The sequence below is a fragment of the Fusarium graminearum genome, chromosome 2, assembly GCF_000240135.3.
Source record: "Fusarium graminearum PH-1 chromosome 2, whole genome shotgun sequence".
NCBI lineage: Eukaryota > Fungi > Ascomycota > Sordariomycetes > Hypocreales > Nectriaceae > Fusarium > Fusarium graminearum.
This window is the reverse complement of record NC_026475.1, coordinates 8606549-8625639: the sequence shown is the minus strand read 5'-3', so window position 1 is coordinate 8625639 and position 19091 is coordinate 8606549. Positions and strand designations below refer to the sequence as shown.

The following is a 19091-nucleotide window of genomic DNA, read 5'->3' as shown; positions in this document are numbered from 1 at the left end:
ATCTGACTGGCACTCTCGTCGGGGACCAAGCTGACAGAACTGTTAGCTTGATCTGGACCAGGCCAGACGGTTACATGGCTCCCTCCAAATACAGAAGGTGCCTGATTTACACCGTATCGCTCGTCAGGAACCTCGACAACGCTCTTGCGCCAGCTACCGACCCGGCTGCGCGAGTGTTCAATGGGTACGTGAGTGATGTTTTGCGTCGTGGGCCATACGTTTGAGTCTTCTGGTTGGATCCGGGGTGTTTGGCGATGGTTGGCGTAGAGCTGTGACTCTCGCTGTGACTGGGCACTCACCTCAGCCCCTCGTCGATTGTCCTCTTCGAATCCTGTCTCGCTCGTAGGCTGCCTAAGAGTCTCAGCCATGAATCCATCATCACTAGCCCGCTCTCGGTGAACGACAACGTCGTCTACACCTCGCCGTTCCTCAAAGCGAGAAACATTGGCGAACAAGGAATCTCTGTTAGCATCAAAACTTACCTCATCTCGCGATAGCGGGATAGAAGTAGGATGTCTCTGCATGGACGTACGACCAATGATACGGTCTAGAGGCGAGTCTCGTCGTCTAACAGTCCCATGCGCACGAGTCACCGCCGAACTTGAAGAGTGCGACCATGCAGAACGAAATTGAACCGGCTCAGGCTCAGGCTCAGGCTGTGGCGCTGGGGGGAGAAATCGTCTCACGTCCTCATGGCCACCATCTCCATCCTCTTCGTCTGTGCAGTACCCGGCAGGGACATGGTCGGCGTACTCTCGCCACTGGCGAGCCGTGAGGTTCAGTCCAGGCGGTGCATTGTCAAGACGAGCCTGTCTGTATGCTTCGGTATCACGATGCGGACGAGAGCTGTGATGGGAACTGCGATGGGAATTGCGACGAGTAGTCTCAGTGCCCATGGTCCACTGTCCGAGAGCTTCTAGGAAGCCACCGGACTTGCGATGAGAACTACGCCCACTAGGCATTGTGAATGTGTTGCTGGGTTAGTTGAAGTTCGAAAAAGTGTAGAATGTGGTAAGTGTCGATCCTCTACAGCAGAAGATCTAAAAGTTTCTTGATGGTGGTTTGTGAGTCGACATTGGAGAAGATCCCGAATGTCTTTATATACTTGCAAGTACAACGAGCATGATAAATACAATGAATTGTTCTTTATAGTGCACATGGGCATCGCTATTGTCTGGATGCTTGTGACGAACAAAGGGTAGTCGGTCGCCATGGTCTTTTACTCTGTTCAGCAACACATCTTGACAGTTCAACACCATATCTTTACATACCTAGGTCATGATGTGATTGAATGCCGGACAGTTGCTAGATTCGTCCGCCCTTTGGCTGCGGTTACTGGAGTTGCAAGTGAAACTCACGACTCTTGAACAACTGGTCAGGCACAGCGACATAGCAGTCGCGTTTCGGCTGTAACACAACCATTAGGGATCATCGCTTATAACTTAACATATCCGTGTAAGCCAAATAGGTTACAAAATAGATCCCCTCCCCAGTTAGAGCTCAGCATATATGCCGTGTCATGTTGTGACATTCCGTACCGATGCCTTGTCTCAGATGCATCTCATTTCACTTGCATTCCTCACGTAACCTCATAAAAACAGCTTCTTACGCACTTTGTTCATTCAAATCCGTCCCTCCCGGGGTCTCTATTCCTTCCTCTGCCTTATCTTACAGCACCTGGATTTTCAGCGTCATCGTACGTGCTGCATGCGCATCGCCTTAAATAGCCAGTCCATGACTCTCCAGCCTCAGTCCCTATATTCCAAGTCCATCCATCCCATGGGGTAACTCCCGGAAGATTTTATCCATCAATCACATCAAGGAAACAAAGGACGACAGTGACGGCATTCCCAACTCCACCTTTTTTTAACCAAGGACATGAGAAGCCAATCCATTTCTTTCAGACTGCCGTGACAAGACAAAAAGCAATCCACATGCCCTCACCTGCCGTCTCGATGATGGGGTATTATCATTATCTACTAAAGAAAAAACAAAACAAAAAGGAAAATGCTTGCACAGGGATAGTTTTCGCACCGTGTCGGTAAGATTCGATTCAAGGAAAAACGTGGCAAACCCAAAATTGGGTACATGATGAAGCAATTGGCTCGGTAATGTCCAAAGTGTCAAAGAGTGGCTTGAGCCTGAGCTCATGAGGTGACCCGGGGGTCGTTGAAATACTGCACCATGCCCCAGTCGGCTGGTGGTGCGTTATGTTGTTGACCAGGCTGTTCAATCACGGCGCCTGTGAGACTCTCCCAATCGTCAAACACCACGGGGGCCGGCGAATACTCGAAGTCCATCATCGATTCACCGTTATCGTGTCCGTGGGATTGAGGTGGGGGTGGTAGCGGAAGCTCACGCTTTTCCAAGGGCGATGGCGCTGGTGGGGGCATCAGCGGTGATGTTGATGGCCCCAACGGTGAGTGAGCCGACGATGCAGGCGAAGGCCTTGAAGGCGAGGTGAATTGTTGGGAAGGCACCATTATTGTGTTTCGGAAAGGCGCGGTAAACTGTGTCTGTTGAGGATCGGGTGAAGGCATCAAAGACTGATGGCCTGGGTGGCCTTGAGTGGGTAGTGGCATGAAAGACATGCGAGGATCGTGTCCAAAACCTTGAGGCCCAAGAGAGGCATGAGAATACTGTGGCGAGGGGATAGGCGCTGAGGTGAGAACGATATCGGCAAGGTCATAAGCAACGCTGACGATCCACTGAGCTTCACCTTCGTCGCCAGAAAAGAATTCAAGAAGATCTTGAAGCTGGCCGGGGTTTTCGTTCTCAAGGAATCCTTGGGCACGACCGGTTTTGCTCGGGTGCCAACTGAACTGAGGTCGTCGTCCATTATATTCAGGCTGCTTGCTAACGACAAGGGCGTCCCAAGCCTCGTGGATCAAAGGCTGGTGCAGGAGACCATAAACAACACGCGAGTGCATCCAGTCACCTTTGGTCATGCCCGACTCAAAGTGACGGGCAACATGTTCGACATGGCGCTCGCGTGCTGGGTGAAGAGCAGAGCAGAAACCGCAAGCCCAGTACTTGCGCTTTCGGAGGAACTTGACTACTTTCTCGGCGTGGGGACAAGTCTTGCAGCCGTGGCATTGCTTGTGATGCTGATTGAACGAGTTGGATCCCCAAAAGCTGCGGTTGCATCCCGGCTCGGGACAAGGGTACTTGCGCCAGCGCTCGTGAAACTCGTCCTCGTGGCGCTTCCAGTCGTACTTGCGCTTGAAGCTCGTTTCACAGGAGGTGCACCAATAAATGTTGGTCTTGCCAGCTGTACCAACCGGGGCAGCCATGGGGCCAAGACCGTTCATGGAAGTGGAAGGAGGAATCGGAAGTGGCGCCTGCGATCGGTTACAGGTAGAAGTAGATTGCCATGACATCGCTGACTGTCCTGAGTTAGTTGACCAGATCGACGCATGGCCTGAAGAGCCAGAGCTTGTCGAAGAGACGGAGATACGAGGGCGATGGCTAAATGCGACTTGAGGGGGAAGAAACATGGCTGTTTCGTGATCTTTGTAAGCATACATGTCAGCAAAGCTAAGGGGCTAGGGACTCGACACCACGTGTTGGATGGGGACTACGCACAATTCACTTCCTCAGGGAGGACTTCATGCTTAATCTCAACGGACGGAGTGGGAGTCGTCGCTGCTGATGAGCGACGAGAAGAAGCTGTCGTGACAGTCTGGACACTGGGCACGTTCGATGTAACAGGAGGCGGGGGAGGGCATCGCATCGGGGGTGGAGGAGCAAGCGAAGCTGTGTTTGCGCTCTGATTCGGGTTGCTGGTTTGCTGGTTGAACTGAGTCTGAGGCTGAGATTGAGATGGAATCGTGGGCATGGTTTGCATGGCAGTCATCGCGCTGAGATTAAGATTGAGAGCCTGGCTACCGTCGACCAGCTGGTGCAGCAGCTCCTTGGACAGGCCCGAGTCAATTAGGCACTGCAGATTCTTGCGTGCCTCGGCGAGGACGTCCTGAGGGTTGCCATCGTGGGCCTGCTGAGCCGAAGGACTTGGCTGCTGCGACATGTTGTTTTGCTGAAATTCGAACTGTTGTTGAGTGTTGGTCTGGTGCTGGCTCTGTCTTAGATCCATGGGCTCCGCTCACATGGAGGAAGATTCGGCGATTGGGATGCAAGCCAGAACAAGGTTTTGCAAGGTGATCCGATTCTTTCCCCAACAGTTCAGATGACGGATTGATTATAAAGTGGTTGTTGAAGCGAATGTGATGGCCTTGGGCGATGAGCTGATGGCACGGGGTAGCGAGAGTTGGGTCCTTCGGATTCCTGGAACGAGCAAACAGCGAGTGACAAGAGCGAAAGTTGGAGGTCCCAAGACCTTTGAGCGAGAGTGGGTATGAAGCAAAAAGAAACAAGAACGAAAGAAAGAAATGTTGGTGATGGTTGGTTTGGAGTTGTGAAGAGACGACGGAAGAGGTGGGAAGGGGATGGGGGGATGGGAGGGTAGTGTAAGAAGGAGTAAATGCAGGCGCAGACGTTGGCTGGTCCAGGCACAAGGCAAGGTAGGAGAGAGGAAGGAAGCTAGACCAGGGGTGCTTGCTCTCTTGCTGGAGTCGCTCCTTAGTAGTTAGATACCGTGCTGGGTCGTTAGGTCGTTAGGTCCTGTCTGCTAGAAAAGAGGCAGGTACGGATACAGTACAAGAGCCGAGTACTCTATGTGGAGGAAAGAGAGATGGACGGGACAATCAATCAGTGAAAGTTGGGTTAGACAGGATAACCTAGGTAGGGAAGGGGCGTGGGCGTGTGGTCAGGTTATTTCTCCGACAGTGTTGTAATTAATGATCGCCTGTGGTGTTTTGTCTCTTTTGCTGTTGTGCGCAGGGGGGTATGATTTGAGACGCGAGAGAGAACCTATGGATCCAAGGCCCGGGCTGCAGGTGCTGTAGGCTTTCGGGGGGGGTACCTAGATACCTACTGCACTGTATCCGTACTACCGCAGAGAGAGAGGCCTGCTGCGCTGAAGGAGGGGCAGACTTGTTCTGATCCCCGTGCTTTGAGGCGCTGGGTCTTGGTCCAGCACCACCAACACTGGCACAGACGGACACAGCCAAGCCGCCCAAGAGAGAGAGAGAGAGAAAAGGAGCAGAGCAGACTCAGTAGAACGATGGGTTGAGCCGGGTGGAGGAGGGAGAAAAGACGGGAAAGAGAGCTAGAGCCAACCAAAAATGGGCCTTTCTGTACTGTACTGGGGTGTTTTTCTGGTCGTGACTGGGTACAAAGTATCCGCGCTCTGATTAGGCTCGGGTACCTTGCTGTTGCGGTCTTTTTTGGGGCCTGTACCTGTCTGTATCCGTGCCTGTCCTGTCCTGTCTTGTTCCTAGATGACCAGTTCTTTTTCTTTTCTTTGCTCAAGCCCCGTACAGCCCGTCTCTAGGCCAGAGTTTCACAAGAATTGGTGATGAGCTGTAAAAGTTCCCTATGCGGAAATGAAGATGTTGCTCGCCAAAGCTCAAGCGGGAGGCCTAAAATAGAAGGTTCGCTTCTCGTACAAGAGTGCAAATGGGAAGAGGAGACGACGAGTGAGAGGAAAGCATCCGGGGGGGATCGTGGTAAGATCCAAGGTCTGAGATAGAATCGACAGGTACAGCGTGGCAGGTAGAGTGACGTGACGTGCAGGAAGGAATTGACTGGATGATTACAACTGATACGATGTGGTGAGCTTTGCCTGTTCTGCTTACGGATGCTACCTGATGTTCGTGGATGGGTCCTGTTTTTTAAAGAGACAACGTATATATGTATAGTAAATACGTAGGTGCGCGGGCAGGTCACCTTAATGGACGATAGAGAAAGGTGCTGCTGTCATGCTCTGTCTGTATGGTTCCATTATGTATTGTCATTATCAAACGCTGACCTATGCACTTCCTACCTCCCAGCACGTATGTAGAGTAGCCTTTCTGCACTGATTAAGCTTACCTGCCCGCCTCATCACGATCTCATTTAGTGAGGAGCGTCATGACAACAAGATCTCCTCTCGCGCCGTCGACCGACAAGCGGGACCTGATAGCAACAGCCAGGAGTACCCCTGCTTTCTTTGGACCAATTCCCACTTTGGAACGGCATCAGGGGTCAACCACGAGCCAGGAGCCCAGGACAGGGGCTTCTGCAGCAGAAACCAATCTAGCCTAACCAAGACAAGTCAACCAGAGGCAACGCCCAGTGCTCTAGACAAGGCTCAAAAAGGATAGCAGATGGGCATGATTGCACAGACAGAACCAAAGTTAGGTACCTGGTTGATTACTAGATGAATCAGATTCTGAGAGTCAAAAGGCCTTGAGTGAGTGAGTGAGTGAGTGAGTGAGTTGATTGTCATTCGTGACAGACAAGAAACGATAGTGCAAACGCTCGTGCACACACATCCGTCATTACGCCATACTCTTCAGCACCACACCAGTATTTTAATTACAACGAACACAAGACCTCACCTCTATCTCTGTTTCACCACATATTGACTCTAAAGATAGTATCTGTGTTTGCGTTTTGTGTGATTTGTTGCTTCTCGATGGACACAGGCACAGACAACAATGTTGTGTCCTCTCTTCTCGTCTCTTCTCTTCTCTTCTTTTGGAGCCCCTGTCTTGCGCAGAGAGCAGCTTGGCTGCTGGTTCAGGAACAAACAGAATGGACCGTGTTGGACACCATCACTCCCAGATTACGATGAAGCTGTTCTGGTCCGAGTCCGAGTGTGCATACATAAATTTGCCATGACACGATCAGTCGACCCACAGCAAAGAAAAATCCATTCAACGTTACCTTTATTATCCAGACGGATGATAGAGTCTTATGTACGGATACAAATGAATGATTTAAAGCGTCTACTGACTAGGCGGTACTAAAAGACACCCGATTGCTGATCCTGGGTTGTCCATTTCCCAATTCCTTCTCACTACTGCGGGATTTGGCTCGATCGAGGTAGTCTACTCCGTCGCACGTCCCGTCATATCAAAGCTGCTCGCTAGCTAAGGAACGATAGGAGATCACCACGTTTTCTTGCAATTTCTGGGATCATCGGGCAATCAGATCGGGAGTTTACCCGCACGAGTCTTGAACCACCAAGGACAACCCAACCCGTGCATGCTGCGTGCAGGCTGGACTGTACCTTGGTATGCTGAGCTGGGCTGAGCTGATCTGATTTGATCTTATCTGTCTTGGAAGACGGAACACACATTGTAACAGAATGCTTACCTGAAACGCGCGACAAGCATCCAACAAGGGATACCCAGGGTCTCTTCTTCTGTCACTGTTGGATGGCGGGCGAGTCTTGTGTGTTATGGCGCTGCTTCTGGCCCGTTGACGCCGCCTGTCGAGCGTTTCGAAACGGTTTTCCGCCAATCAGCCACGGCTACACGTAGTGGTCTTGGTTCCAAGGGGAAGACGTGCCCCGACAAGAGCGAAAGAGAAAGAGAAGAAGAAAAAAAAGGAGCTCCATCCTTGGCTCAAATGTTGTGGTTTTCATGGCCCTATACGAACAAGGGGGTCGGTCGTCTGCTTCAATCCGCGTTAACGTTGCTTGATCTCGCTTCTGCTGGTCAAAAGGAAAAGGCGACCGTTGGTAAATCGGGCAAGCATGGATCATGACATATGCCGATTCACATGTCAGTAAGCCCAACCCGTACAGTATGCATCGATGTCAACCCAGACTCCCTTCCGTGATGGGATGGGATGGGACGGATGCTCAAGGCTGGGGTTCTAACTTCTGGGGCTGAAGCTGGAGCTGGGGTTGGGGTTGGCTGATCCAGTTAGGCTGGTCATCGATTATGGCACCATCCATAGTGTCGTGTCTGCAACTTTGCGTCGCACCTTTGACGCCTCTTTCATCAGCCCGGGCCTTTTTTGGCTTCTCATCCACGGTACAGAGTACAGACGGAGTAGTAAAAAAAAGAAACAGCGACGGAAAGCCGTTGCGTTGTGTGGTAGGATCTGCCACAAGACAGAAAGTCAGTCGAATAGGATGGGATGCCCCTGGACCGACGCTGTCATCATCGTCATTGCTGATTTATCTCTACCCGTCTTGGCTCTGCTCCACCAACGAACGATGGACAGGATCTTTGAGGAAACCCTTTTGCAAGCGAACCACAGAAAACGAGCGCGCGAGGCGGACCAGGTCTGTAGACGAATTAAATCAGTCAACTTCCCGGGCATTAAATGAATGGCTAAGTTTGTATGCTCCAGGGGTGAGCTTCTGGGCACGGCAGATGTGGAAATTGCCTGACTCTTGTCAAGACCAAGACAAAGACCCCGACCAAAATCTATCCCGAGGACCCAACCTTCATCAGCCTCAGCTCTTGAGTTATTCCACACTGATTCCCGCACGGCAAGGAAGTCTTCCGCTGCTGATGAAGTGAGATTAAATAATTAGAGAGAAAAAAAGAGGATTTGCCGCCAATGCTCCATCAGACCCAGTAATACAGCAGTGGAGGGAGGTACCCGACCGGCTTCGAGAACCAGACCAGACCAGATCAGACCAGACCAGCTTTTGCTCTTACTTGCATCATTTCGCGTATCACGAATCCCATGTGTCGCCCCTTTTAACGGCTTTGAATTCGGATCTGTTCCACAAAGAAGGAGCAAAGACAGGACGATCAACCATGTGAACCCTGATGATGATTATGATGATGCTGATGCTGATGCTGACACTGTCGCATCCCGTCTGCCAACGGCTCTGTTGGTCCTTGAATATTGAAGCTAAGCAAGCATCTCATTACCCTACTTTAACTTACTCATTTATGATATCCATTTCAATTGTTGGCGTCGGCAAAGAGTACAGAGGAGTCATTTGACTGGTCCTTGGACTCTGTCCCTATCCGTTCTAGTCAGGGACCAGAGGTTACATGTCATCATCATCACATGAACCCCGATCAACAACGCTATATCGCTATAGGAATAGTTGCCGAGCATGAGCATCCGTGCTCTAATTTTACCCAGAGGACATTCGCATAACACAAGCCCAGCAGAAACCTTGAGACTCAAGCTAAGGGTACAGAAAATAGACAATCTAAGAGCGGGTCTCATATAGCATGATATGGGCAAGCTATTCTGTCTTCTATACAAGTAGCACTAAGTTTTTTGTAACCTTGAACAACTTTTATGAAATGACTATTAATTAAGATTTGTCACAGCTTATGAACACTCGATCGGCTTGTGCGACCACAAACTCTCTCTCCCAGTCTAAGGGTACGTTCAACATCATCAAAGCGCGGACCCATGGCGTTTTTAAGAGCAGATCATATGCACCAGCATGTTGCGGTCTACCCGATTGCTGGTTACTAGCCTGCCTGCATCTACAGAGCATGTACAGAGTACAGTATCCACGAGGCTTCATGTATGTTTGCGTGTCCCTCTCTACCTGGGTAGGTACAGTATGCTTAATGAAGCTTGCTGCTCAGCCACAACTTTTGTTATTTTAAGCTCGCGAAACTCTGTGCACCGGTCCAGGCCAGGTACGCACCGCGTTTGAGGTAAATCCATCATTGAACTCAGCTTTAGGCGTGTTAGTCTTCCCGAGTTGCCCATTTCAGCCCTAGTCCCTTACCGAAGAAAAGGGAAAAACTCAACGTTCAACGTTTCACCATTCTTGGCTCGGGTACCTACATGTTGCCCCCAAGTACAAGTACTAATGTACTGTACCGATGTACACAAACTCAAACTCAAACACCGCGGAGATAAGAACACGTCGGAAATGGAAAAGAGAGAAAACAACATGTGCAGAATAGGGGATGACAGGTTCTGTTAAGACAAGGGCAACATTAGCAAGCAACCCTGCCGGATGAACAGAACGTTTCTATACCAAAACAGCAATATAGCGCCGAACCCTGCGATTTAAAATGGCTGCTGGGGAGCTCGTATATATATAGCACAGCCAAATATCGTCGTATGCAAGGTACCGCGTTACACTGCAAGCTCTTGTTGCGAAATGATGTTGTACAGATGTCTTCACCGTCTCTTTGTCGATTCTTGCCTTTCACGAGTGCACGCCATGAAAGAATTCTCTCTTCTCGATACGAAAGACTGCAGCAGGAAAGAACAGCCCACTAGGCCCTCCTTCAACTTCAACTTGAAACCCGCCTCCAAACTACCGCCGCATCCTTCTCCTCCACACACACCCCGAAAGCTCTGTGCTCTTTCCAGAAACCCCGAATAAACCAGGGGTCTCTTGTCTCTTGAATTTTCCTCATTCTCGCTCATCGACAGCTGTACAGTACAGAGTACATACGTACATGGTAAGAGGTTCGTTCTCGGCCGAGCGTTGCACAGCCCAGTGGGACTGTATGCACACCCCTTTTTCGCCTAAAGCATCATTCATGTCTAGTCTCGATCCTAGTCCGGGAGATGGATGAGATGTACTTCTCAGAGTTACATTCGTATCTCGAATCAATTAACGGAAAGACAAAGTGATGAGTGAAAGCCGATTGGCAGTTGCTGTTAGAAATGTCCGCAATTGTAAGCAGTTAACTATGTCATACCCAAACGCCTAGGCCATCTGATCAACTATATAAATGCATAACATTATACGCGTCGCCACAAAAGTAAAAAGAAAAGCTAAATAGCTGAGTAATGTAAGCAGGAAACCACTGCCGGCAAACAGAATTCTCTGTTCGATCGCCCAACGCTGATCGGAGAGGGCCTCCCAACAGTTTTGGGCGACCGCACGGGCAGCTGAGAAGGCAATCGTGCAACACCGGCGCGAAAGTGGTAATCCAAATCGGCGGACGGGTCCAGAATAGCCACAAGATCCAAGCTCCCAGCCTGGCCATCCTGTTCCACCTCCCGATCTGCTGCCCTATTGTGTTTTGCTGGCTGAGCAAGAGAGGATCCAAAACGTCGACCCCTGAATTATGCCAGATTCGTGAACCGATAAGTCCCAGCGAACCATTGACGTTCATTGTACTCGAGACAAACCGATGTGCTGCGCCGCTGTGCTTCTTATGCGCTGGTGCTAAAGTAGTAATTCTCCCACAAGTACTCGTAGTCTTCAAGAATGCCCCCGATGAAGGAGGGCATTCTCTTGCTCACTCCTCCCACAACGCCCTTGGTGATGTTTTCGTATGCAGCACCCCTCATAGCCCACCAGCCCATGGCCCATCCACGCTTGCTCCATTCTTCACGCTCCAGGGACGTAGTCCGCAGACCGCGGTCCCTCAATTGTCGGGCCGCGTACTCGACTGCAAATCCGATCAGCCAGGGGGTCCAAGCTTTCTTGTCCCCTCCACGTCTGATGTTGTGAGCCATGGCGGCAGCGTAGATGAGTGGCGACAAGATCTGCAGGATCTCGGCACCGTGGCTGCTGCCTTGGAGCTGGTTGAGCAGCTTAGTAGCAGGCTTAATGTCATCAGCGGTCAATACACGACCCAGCAAGTAGGAGCTGATATCTCCTCCAGTAGGCAGCGATGGCAGGCTCATGCCCGTTCGGGGCATGTTCCACTCGCGCTCGTGCGCGGGTCTCGACGACTGCGAAGACCCTGACCCGTCCGCCGATATCTCATCCATCAGCTCGCTCTCACTTCGGTATGCAATCTCTTCATCCTCATCCGCAGCTGCTACGTCTTCGGGAATCGGCTCCCGCTCCGGCAACACCGGCGTGACTAGTGGTCGAGACTTGGTAATGCGTAGAAGCAAAAGCCGGCAAAATGCCTTTAGTCCTTCAAGGAGCAAGACGACCTTCCACCGGGACTTTTCGCCACCCTTTCTCTTGGCCGTCATCTCCCATAACATCTCTGTATAAATAATCATTTGTAGAAACATGGCTATCCTTCGATATGCGCCACTCCTTTGAGTCCAGTATCGTGTGTATCTAGCATGGGCCGATGGCATACTGGCCATCGGCAGACGTGCAATAGCCTTCTGAAGTAGGGAGTCATGGTATAGTGATAGGAGTTGGACACCCGAGTGAATCGACTCGGATGCGATTTCAGCATCGCGGAACCGGCCTAGCAGTTGTGGTTAGATACAGCTTTTGCGATGAATGAACGCCTGGTGTATTGACTCACCTGGAATTATATATGTCAAGCTCCTTAGAGCGCTCTCAATCTGCGAAACTTGGCCGGCGTTTTTGGTTATAAACTCGTCGTACATGGAGAGCCATTGTGGAGGTAATGATAGAATGCGACCGATTCCCGGTCGCGGTGATTGCTTAGAAGCCGTAGAGGGAGATGGTATCTTTGTGGGATTAGGGGCCGAATTTGGCAGATCGCGCGTCAAAGAGGGATCCATATCTGTGTCGTTGTCGATGGAGATAGGGTATGCTATGGAAAGGAGATGGGCGCGTGATGTCGAAGCAGCGAGTAATTCGTTTAGTCGCCAGCCATGACGCGTCAATAGAAGTCAAAGACGCAGTTTGTAATGATGGCGATGATGGTGGTGGTGAAAGGCGGTGGATGATGCCTGTGAATTGACTTCAGTTGTATTGAGTTTGATTTGATTACTATGGATAGGATGCTAGTCAGCACCCAACCCGTCCCTGGGGCTGCCCGCCAATTCACTCCGAGGCACGTCACCTCTGGCTGTCCAGAATGTGGAGGTGGCGCGTGCCTAAGGCCGGCGACCTCGGCACATGCGCCGAGGTACCCTACACATGGCAGTTGATGAAGTTTGAGACAACGTATCAATGAGGTTATTGTTATTTATTTGATCATATATGACTTGTTTATATCTTCTGTATCATTACTATCACCTATTCGACAGCTAAGTACTGTGATATTATTGCTGTTTGATTGCTCACCAATTTCACATGGTAATGAATACCATACATTACCACGTCAGAGATGCATCAAACATCACCGTGTCCTGGGCGTGTCGACTACAAAGTATGATATCTGCATATTACACTTCTTAATATTATCCACCCGCATGAGCTCTCGTGAAGCGATTATTTTGAACTAAAAAGTACCACTTGGGACTTGTAATTTAATCGCAACTATTCGTATTTATTTGTTGCTTTACTGATAATGTATCTGGATGATCGCAGCCTAAAAGCACGCACGCCAGGACTCCTACGCTTATCAAACCAGCTTTCTGTTCTACTCCGTAAGAAACCTTGCTCAGTTCCCACTAGCAAACCCCCGACAGGATTGAGATGGACTCTGAGATCGGTTGTCTGTGCCAATCCAACTGTCCATCCTCGTTCACCATAAAGGCCGCTACCTCCTCGACAAGATCCCACTCCCCAGTCATCGGGTTCTTCTCTGCATAACGGAAAATGATGTTCATACCAAGATCTTCGAACACCAATTCTCTCCTTCTGAGCCGCAGCCACTGCTCGTCTTCATCGTCCTCCATCGCGTTCATCGCCTCAACTTCCCAATTCTTGAGTGCAATTGCGCGGAACACGCGGCTGTCGCGTAGTGCATTTCGAATAGGGTATTTTGCAAGAATACGGATGGCGTCTTCCTTGACGGCTTGATCTCGACACCCGAAAGCAGATACAAAGAGCGGCCAAGTCCAGCCAGAGTCCATCGCGAAACCACAGTTGGGACGAGACGCAATTAGTGTCTCGGCGATGGCGTTGATCTGGCTATACTGTGGCGTGAGATCCTTGGCTGTTTCGAGGCCAGAGTATCGTGGCATGGATGTATACACATAGAGGATGAGGAACTCGATGTGCAAATTAATAGCGGCCAGGTAAGACTGGGAGTCATTCTGTTGATTGTCCGAGACGGCTTGGAGCAGGGGGCTGAATGAGGCTGACCACCGATGAAGCCATAACCTTGAATCTTCCAAGAATTTGGCGATTCGTGGGTTTTGTCTTACACTTGATAGCTTAGCTATAAGTTCGCCCCTGTCTTTGACCTTGGGCAAGGCGAGCTGCGCCGTTGTCGCAGTCAAAAGGGGAATGTACTGGACCATGAACCTCTGCAGTAAAGTCCAGTAGCCATGAGCCTCATCCAACGTGCTGAAAGCTGCAGGCATATCATCGATAACGGTAATATTGGTCTGTCTAGGTCGGAAGTAGGGCGAATGTTTGGTGAACGGTGCAATACCTGGGGGCCTCTGCGGTGCTGCTCGCGGGGGTGTCTGTTGGTCTGCCATTGCCTGTGGACTTGCCTGGCTCTGAGGACTTGGCAAACTGACAGAGTTCTGTTGACCTGGAGTTGCGCCGGCCCATGGTGTGCCAGGTTGACTCACTGGACTGGACATCTGAGGACTAGAGGCCTGGTTTGGAGGGGCTTTGTTGGACATAACGCCAGGTGGTTTAGGCGGAAAGAAAAACTTCTTGTATGAGCCCATGAAAGACCGCGACTGTAACTCCAGGGGCTTATAGCAGTCCAAGATCTCCTGAACCAGCGCAGGAGGTGCCGGTGCAATCCTGACGAGACTAGGGGCTTTGTCCGAGCATGCTGCCAGTTCATTGAGCATGCTGAAGCCGTGGATGATGTGTTTGAGAGCTGCCGGCATGTTGCCTCGTTGCGTCTCGAAGCATATGAATAGGAGGGATGCCAACAAGGCTGTTCGTAAACCCTCCTTTGTTGGTCTCGCCTTGGCTTGCAATTGCAGAGCCTCGCAGTAGTAGACAATGGCGTTAAGATAGTGTTTGTTATCACCGGCGAGCTCATTCCCAGGAGACGATGCCTCAAACTCAACATTTGAGGACTTGCGCAATGCACCAACTGCCATAGCGGCAAATCGTAATGAAGGTTCTTGTAGTGTAAGCTGAGGCATCGTTGTAGTCCATAACCGCGAATCGCCTAGACCTCCACTAAGGAAGGTAACGCTGAGGGAAGACCATTCATCGAAGTAGGATCGCTGTTCACTACTTGTAAAGCAGATAGTGTTGATTGAAGGCTCCTCCGGGATTGTCGGCACCCTCGTAGTAACGGCCGTGGAACCTGTGCTGACCTTTATTTTTGGAGCTGCACGAGACTTGGCTGAAGAATTCGCGGATGATTTTGACCTAGACGCGGCAGGTCGTGGCCGTTGTTCTGCAGCAGTGGCTTCAGAGGGAGCTGAAGCATCAGCGTAGCCATCACAGGAGCCCCTCCATTTCATGCAGTTGAGACATGATGGCTTGGTTTCGTCGCATTTCACATGTCGCTTTCTGGAATGTGTTAGTGATGAGATTCACAAACTGTCACGCGACTGTCGAGCAATGAGAAACCCGGCAAATACAGTATACTTACTTGCCTAAAGAATAGTTAGTGATATGTAAACGTGGAATACACAGCAAACTCACATGTGGCACATCCTGTACGAGCTCTGCTTGAGCTACGCCGAGTGTGCCGGGCCCTTGTCTCAAGCGCAAAGCGATGAGTGCCGCCGCCACGGGCAGCGGTGTCATTTGCAGATCTCTCAGTGGAAGAGGCTGATGCCGACGCAGAACTAGAAAGTCAAAAAAGTTGTCAGCTCAGTTCAGCTATACTGTACTATACTATGCTGTACTGTACTGAGAATGAAGGAAGGGCCCATGTGCGACAGGGTTCCATTTCATAGGTAGCTTACCCAGCTGAACTGTTGCGCCCACCGTTGATAGGGATCGAGAACTGGATCTCCATGGTTATGGTTGGTTCGGGTCCTACCGAACTGCTGTAATGAATGAGCAAACAAACAAACAAAACACGGCTCGTCGTATGGAGTCCAACTCAGGGTGGTAGTTGGTTGGGAGTGAGGAGAAGCTTGTGCAGAGACGAGAAGCCGTTCTGGTAAAATAGACAAGGAATGGGTACTGCGAACCCCAGGAGGAACTCGGCACTTGGAGTGCCTAGGAAATTTACAACCCCTACCGTAGCGTACCTGGCTAGAAGAGTCAGGGTACAGGAGCTTTCAACGTCAGCGGCGTTTAGTATGGACTGAGATGCGGCACTATATGAAATGATTTGACGATGGAAGCGATAGAAGTGCCCTTGGTTACATTAAATACCGACATACTATCTAGTCTAGGTTGAGACAGGTGCTGTGCAGCAGACCAGGTAGTGCCCACACCCAAAAGGTGTACGTGCAGTCCTCGAAGAATCAAGGAACCTTGAAGGGGAAAAAGGAGAAGACAAATGTGGATGTGTCTCGATAGAATTCCTTGTGCCAAGAACAGGAGTCATAACTTAGTCAAGTACCGGCACGCTTAAAAGGAAAACGAGCCCTACACTGGAATTGGAATGAAGCAATTCTTGAGGACTAAGACAAGACGCCGCGTTGTGTTTCGGGCAGAATGAGACAGTATTCCCGTATGACTTGCTCTCTTGGGCACGAAAAGCCTAACTGGATGAAGAAGTTCATTAATAATGCATCACAATTCCGCGTTTAATCGAGGCGAGCGGTATATGGATCAACGGGGAGACGTTTTTGGCGTGACTAGTTAGTTCTAGCCTGTGTAGCTCCCGGAGCACGAGGAGGATCTTTAAGTGGGATAAATATGCTTGATTGGTTCAAGGTACGACGGTTATTGTAGTTTTTCGAAGAGGGGAAATAAATAACGGTATCAATACCCAAGCAGAGAGTTAAAGTTTTGATCTTCATTCACTTGGTACTAGAATGTTCATAGATGTGACATATTGTCTAGGAACAGAGAATGCAGAGTGGGATTCTGCACTAGCCAAGATGGTGCAGTTAAATTTGAGACAGGTGAATCCTTCAGACATACATGTACGTCACTGAATAAGAATAAGATCAAGATTAATATCTAGCATGGCGCGTGGCTGTGGATACAGCATGGCTCTCTAGTCCAGATCCGACAAGAACTGCCGTTGCAGCCGAGGTCAGGGTGAGGAGTAGATAGATAATGGCCAAATACGAGATACACGACTGTAGATGAGGAAAGAGAAAACTATCTATCTACAAACCTGCAAATGTTGGATTAGACGCTGGCGGCTATCCACCACAGTCCCCTATTGACCTTTATCACGACCTAGACTAACCACGCAGCCAAGCAATGATCTCCCGTCCAAGTACAGGGGCAATTCCACCCAGCAGTTGCTTTCTCAACACCGAAGCAAACTCTCACAAATACAGTCGCAATCAACGCAACGGCGGTCGCACCCTGACTCTGATCATCAATCACTGCCAATCGAGTCTTGCCGATTCCATCTCCACGGTGGAGATGCAGGGACCGTTGGAGATGTCACAACAGGGATTGTCTCAAACGCTGGACATGCCGAGAGCAGAATTGAGTTTTCTGTCAAGGGGGAGACGACGATCAAGGTAACATCAACGGTAAGGTTCATGCTCCTGCGATTTCAGGGCTGATTGCGAGGCACTTTTGGGCTTTGAATGGATGTTGAGATTACATGGACGACACAGAACCGAGGTTTACATCGGGCTGCGACTTAGTCTACAACCTCGTCTTGTCCCATGTAAGCGGTCGGAAAGAATGTTCATGTTTCCAGGAACCAACGCCACTATCGGCACTTGATGCCCAACGAGACCACCGCAAAGTATCAAGTGCCGCGCCAATGACATTCCACTGACCATAGATCAAGTCTGATTGATGATCAGCACCTTCCATAGTCAACTCGGTTCTTTGGGATGCTTACGTTGGCAAAGACAATATTGGATATCCATTCCAATCACAGCTTGAAGGGCATTGCTGATTGATGGTTTCCACTCATAGTGATTCACATGTACAATGGGTCCAAGCTTATTATTGTTCATATCATTGCCATTAACTCATTAAGCCCTCGTGGCTATTACTGCATTTCTTGTCCGCACAGCAGCCATACTCTAACGACGTTCGCTCGCAACCTCCTCTGCCTTGGCAGGCTCACGGTCCTCGGCACCAGGGTAATTCAGCGCATTCTCACCACCCTTTCCACGGTAGTTGGTAGGGTGGTCTCGGTCAGCGCCCTTGTCGTGGATGGGATCAGAGGGGTTGGCACCAACACCCTCAAGACCGGAGCGGTTCTTCTTCTCTGTACCGTGCAGCTCCTGGCTGGTCTGTCCAGAAGCGGGCTTGCCCAGGCCGGTGTGGACGTCGGCAGAGGTAGCTCCTCCGAGAGTTGCGGCGGCGGGGATGGCGCCCTCATTGCCAGAGGCTTGAGTTGGGATCTCGGACTCGGGGTTAGGCTGGAAGGTGTTCTCAGGAGGGGCGGTGCCGGGAGGGTGCATCTCAGCATGGAACTCGGGAAGAGCTTCGTTACCAACAAGGACTCCGGGAGCGTGCTGGATGAGTTGTAAGTACACATATTTGAGAGGACGAGAATATCTATGACAATTAACTTACACCACCCTTCATGAGAGGCTCAGCGGGAGCGACCTTGTTGCGGAACTCGCCCATCTGGGGAGTAGCGGATTCGGGGTTCACAGACATGATGATTGTTGTTGGTGACGAAGTCTTGAGCGTGTGTGTTGGTGGTTGAGACTGTGAGGGATCTTTGGGAGTATCTGATTGCAGAGATGGGATTGTGAGAGTGACGAGAACAAAAGCCGTCTCTCTCATGCTGCGAGGCTACATATAAATAAATGCTCATGATGCCGTCGTTTCGAATGTATGACATCAACATCTGAGTCGTCGACATGACATCACGGTGACCAGGCCAGAGCAAGGCTCCTATTATGGGCGTCCCCTTCACCTTTGTCTTACCATCGGTAGAGTAGCAAGGGCATATCGAACATGTCTGAAGAAACCGCGGTCGAAACAAACAGAGGACTCGCTTTTCGACGTGCAATCGATCGACGAAGTCATCTAGATGAGCATAATATGTGGAGCACACGTCGGAGTAATGCTCCGCGCGCCAGCTCGTTGGCTGGGGTTAGGGAGGAAAGACCTTGTATACAACGTCATCATGAGCTTGGCTATCATTGTGAATGGCGGGCTTCCAGTGAATGTGTGCTTGTGTGACCTTGCGTTGCCGGCTTCGAGGTTGAGAATAAGACGATTTTCTCCAGAGCTAGCTGGTCTTTGTTCGAAGACCCGATCACATGAGCGGGTTGATCACGATGTATGTAATCGGGCTCTTGTGCTAAATTATCTCGTTCTTCAGTCAGACCATGAAGTGTATACTGCGGTGATGAGAAGATATTCTAATTGGCGTCTTATACGTTAGAGTTGATTAAGATGGTGTTGTTCGGCAGGTAGCCAGTTGGAAATGCCCATGGTGTTCAACAAATAAGAACCTCCACAATACTTATATCTTGGTATGTAGCCTGCTATGTAT

General features: G+C 50.3%; 6 protein-coding genes across 6 annotated transcripts; all 6 read right to left on the bottom strand.

The window, feature by feature from the left end:
• Positions 1-412: 412 nt before the first annotated feature.
• On the bottom strand, positions 413-962 carry FGSG_02802 (uncharacterized protein; the record flags this gene model as incomplete). Its single annotated transcript, XM_011324709.1, has 2 exons — positions 413-462; positions 533-962. 2 exons carry the CDS (start codon positions 960-962, stop codon positions 413-415), a joined length of 480 nt encoding a protein of 159 aa, XP_011323011.1.
• Positions 963-1642: 680 nt separating this feature from the next.
• Positions 1643-4027, bottom strand: FGSG_02803 (uncharacterized protein; the record flags this gene model as incomplete). The annotated part of the gene is made up of 2 exons (XM_011324708.1): positions 1643-3511; positions 3586-4027. 2 exons carry the CDS (start codon positions 4025-4027, stop codon positions 2148-2150), a joined length of 1806 nt encoding a protein of 601 aa, XP_011323010.1. The 3' UTR covers positions 1643-2147.
• A 3926-nt stretch (positions 4028-7953) lies between these two features.
• Positions 7954-8739, bottom strand: FGSG_12576 (uncharacterized protein; the record flags this gene model as incomplete). The annotated part of the gene is made up of 3 exons (XM_011324707.1): positions 7954-8348; positions 8502-8564; positions 8736-8739. The coding sequence occupies 3 exons, from the start codon at positions 8737-8739 to the stop codon at positions 7954-7956; spliced, it is 462 nt and encodes a 153-aa protein (XP_011323009.1).
• Positions 8740-10938: 2199 nt separating this feature from the next.
• FGSG_02804 (uncharacterized protein) lies at positions 10939-12225 on the bottom strand (the record flags this gene model as incomplete). Its single annotated transcript, XM_011324706.1, has 3 exons — positions 10939-11729; positions 11829-11942; positions 12003-12225. The coding sequence occupies 3 exons, from the start codon at positions 12223-12225 to the stop codon at positions 10939-10941; spliced, it is 1128 nt and encodes a 375-aa protein (XP_011323008.1).
• Positions 12226-13062: 837 nt separating this feature from the next.
• Positions 13063-13920, bottom strand: FGSG_02805 (uncharacterized protein; the record flags this gene model as incomplete). The annotated part of the gene is made up of 1 exon (XM_011324705.1): positions 13063-13920. One exon carries the CDS (start codon positions 13918-13920, stop codon positions 13063-13065), a length of 858 nt encoding a protein of 285 aa, XP_011323007.1.
• A 3738-nt stretch (positions 13921-17658) lies between these two features.
• On the bottom strand, positions 17659-18244 carry FGSG_02806 (uncharacterized protein; the record flags this gene model as incomplete). The annotated part of the gene is made up of 2 exons (XM_011324704.1): positions 17659-18096; positions 18158-18244. 2 exons carry the CDS (start codon positions 18242-18244, stop codon positions 17659-17661), a joined length of 525 nt encoding a protein of 174 aa, XP_011323006.1.
• Between the last annotated feature and the right edge of the window lie 847 nt (positions 18245-19091).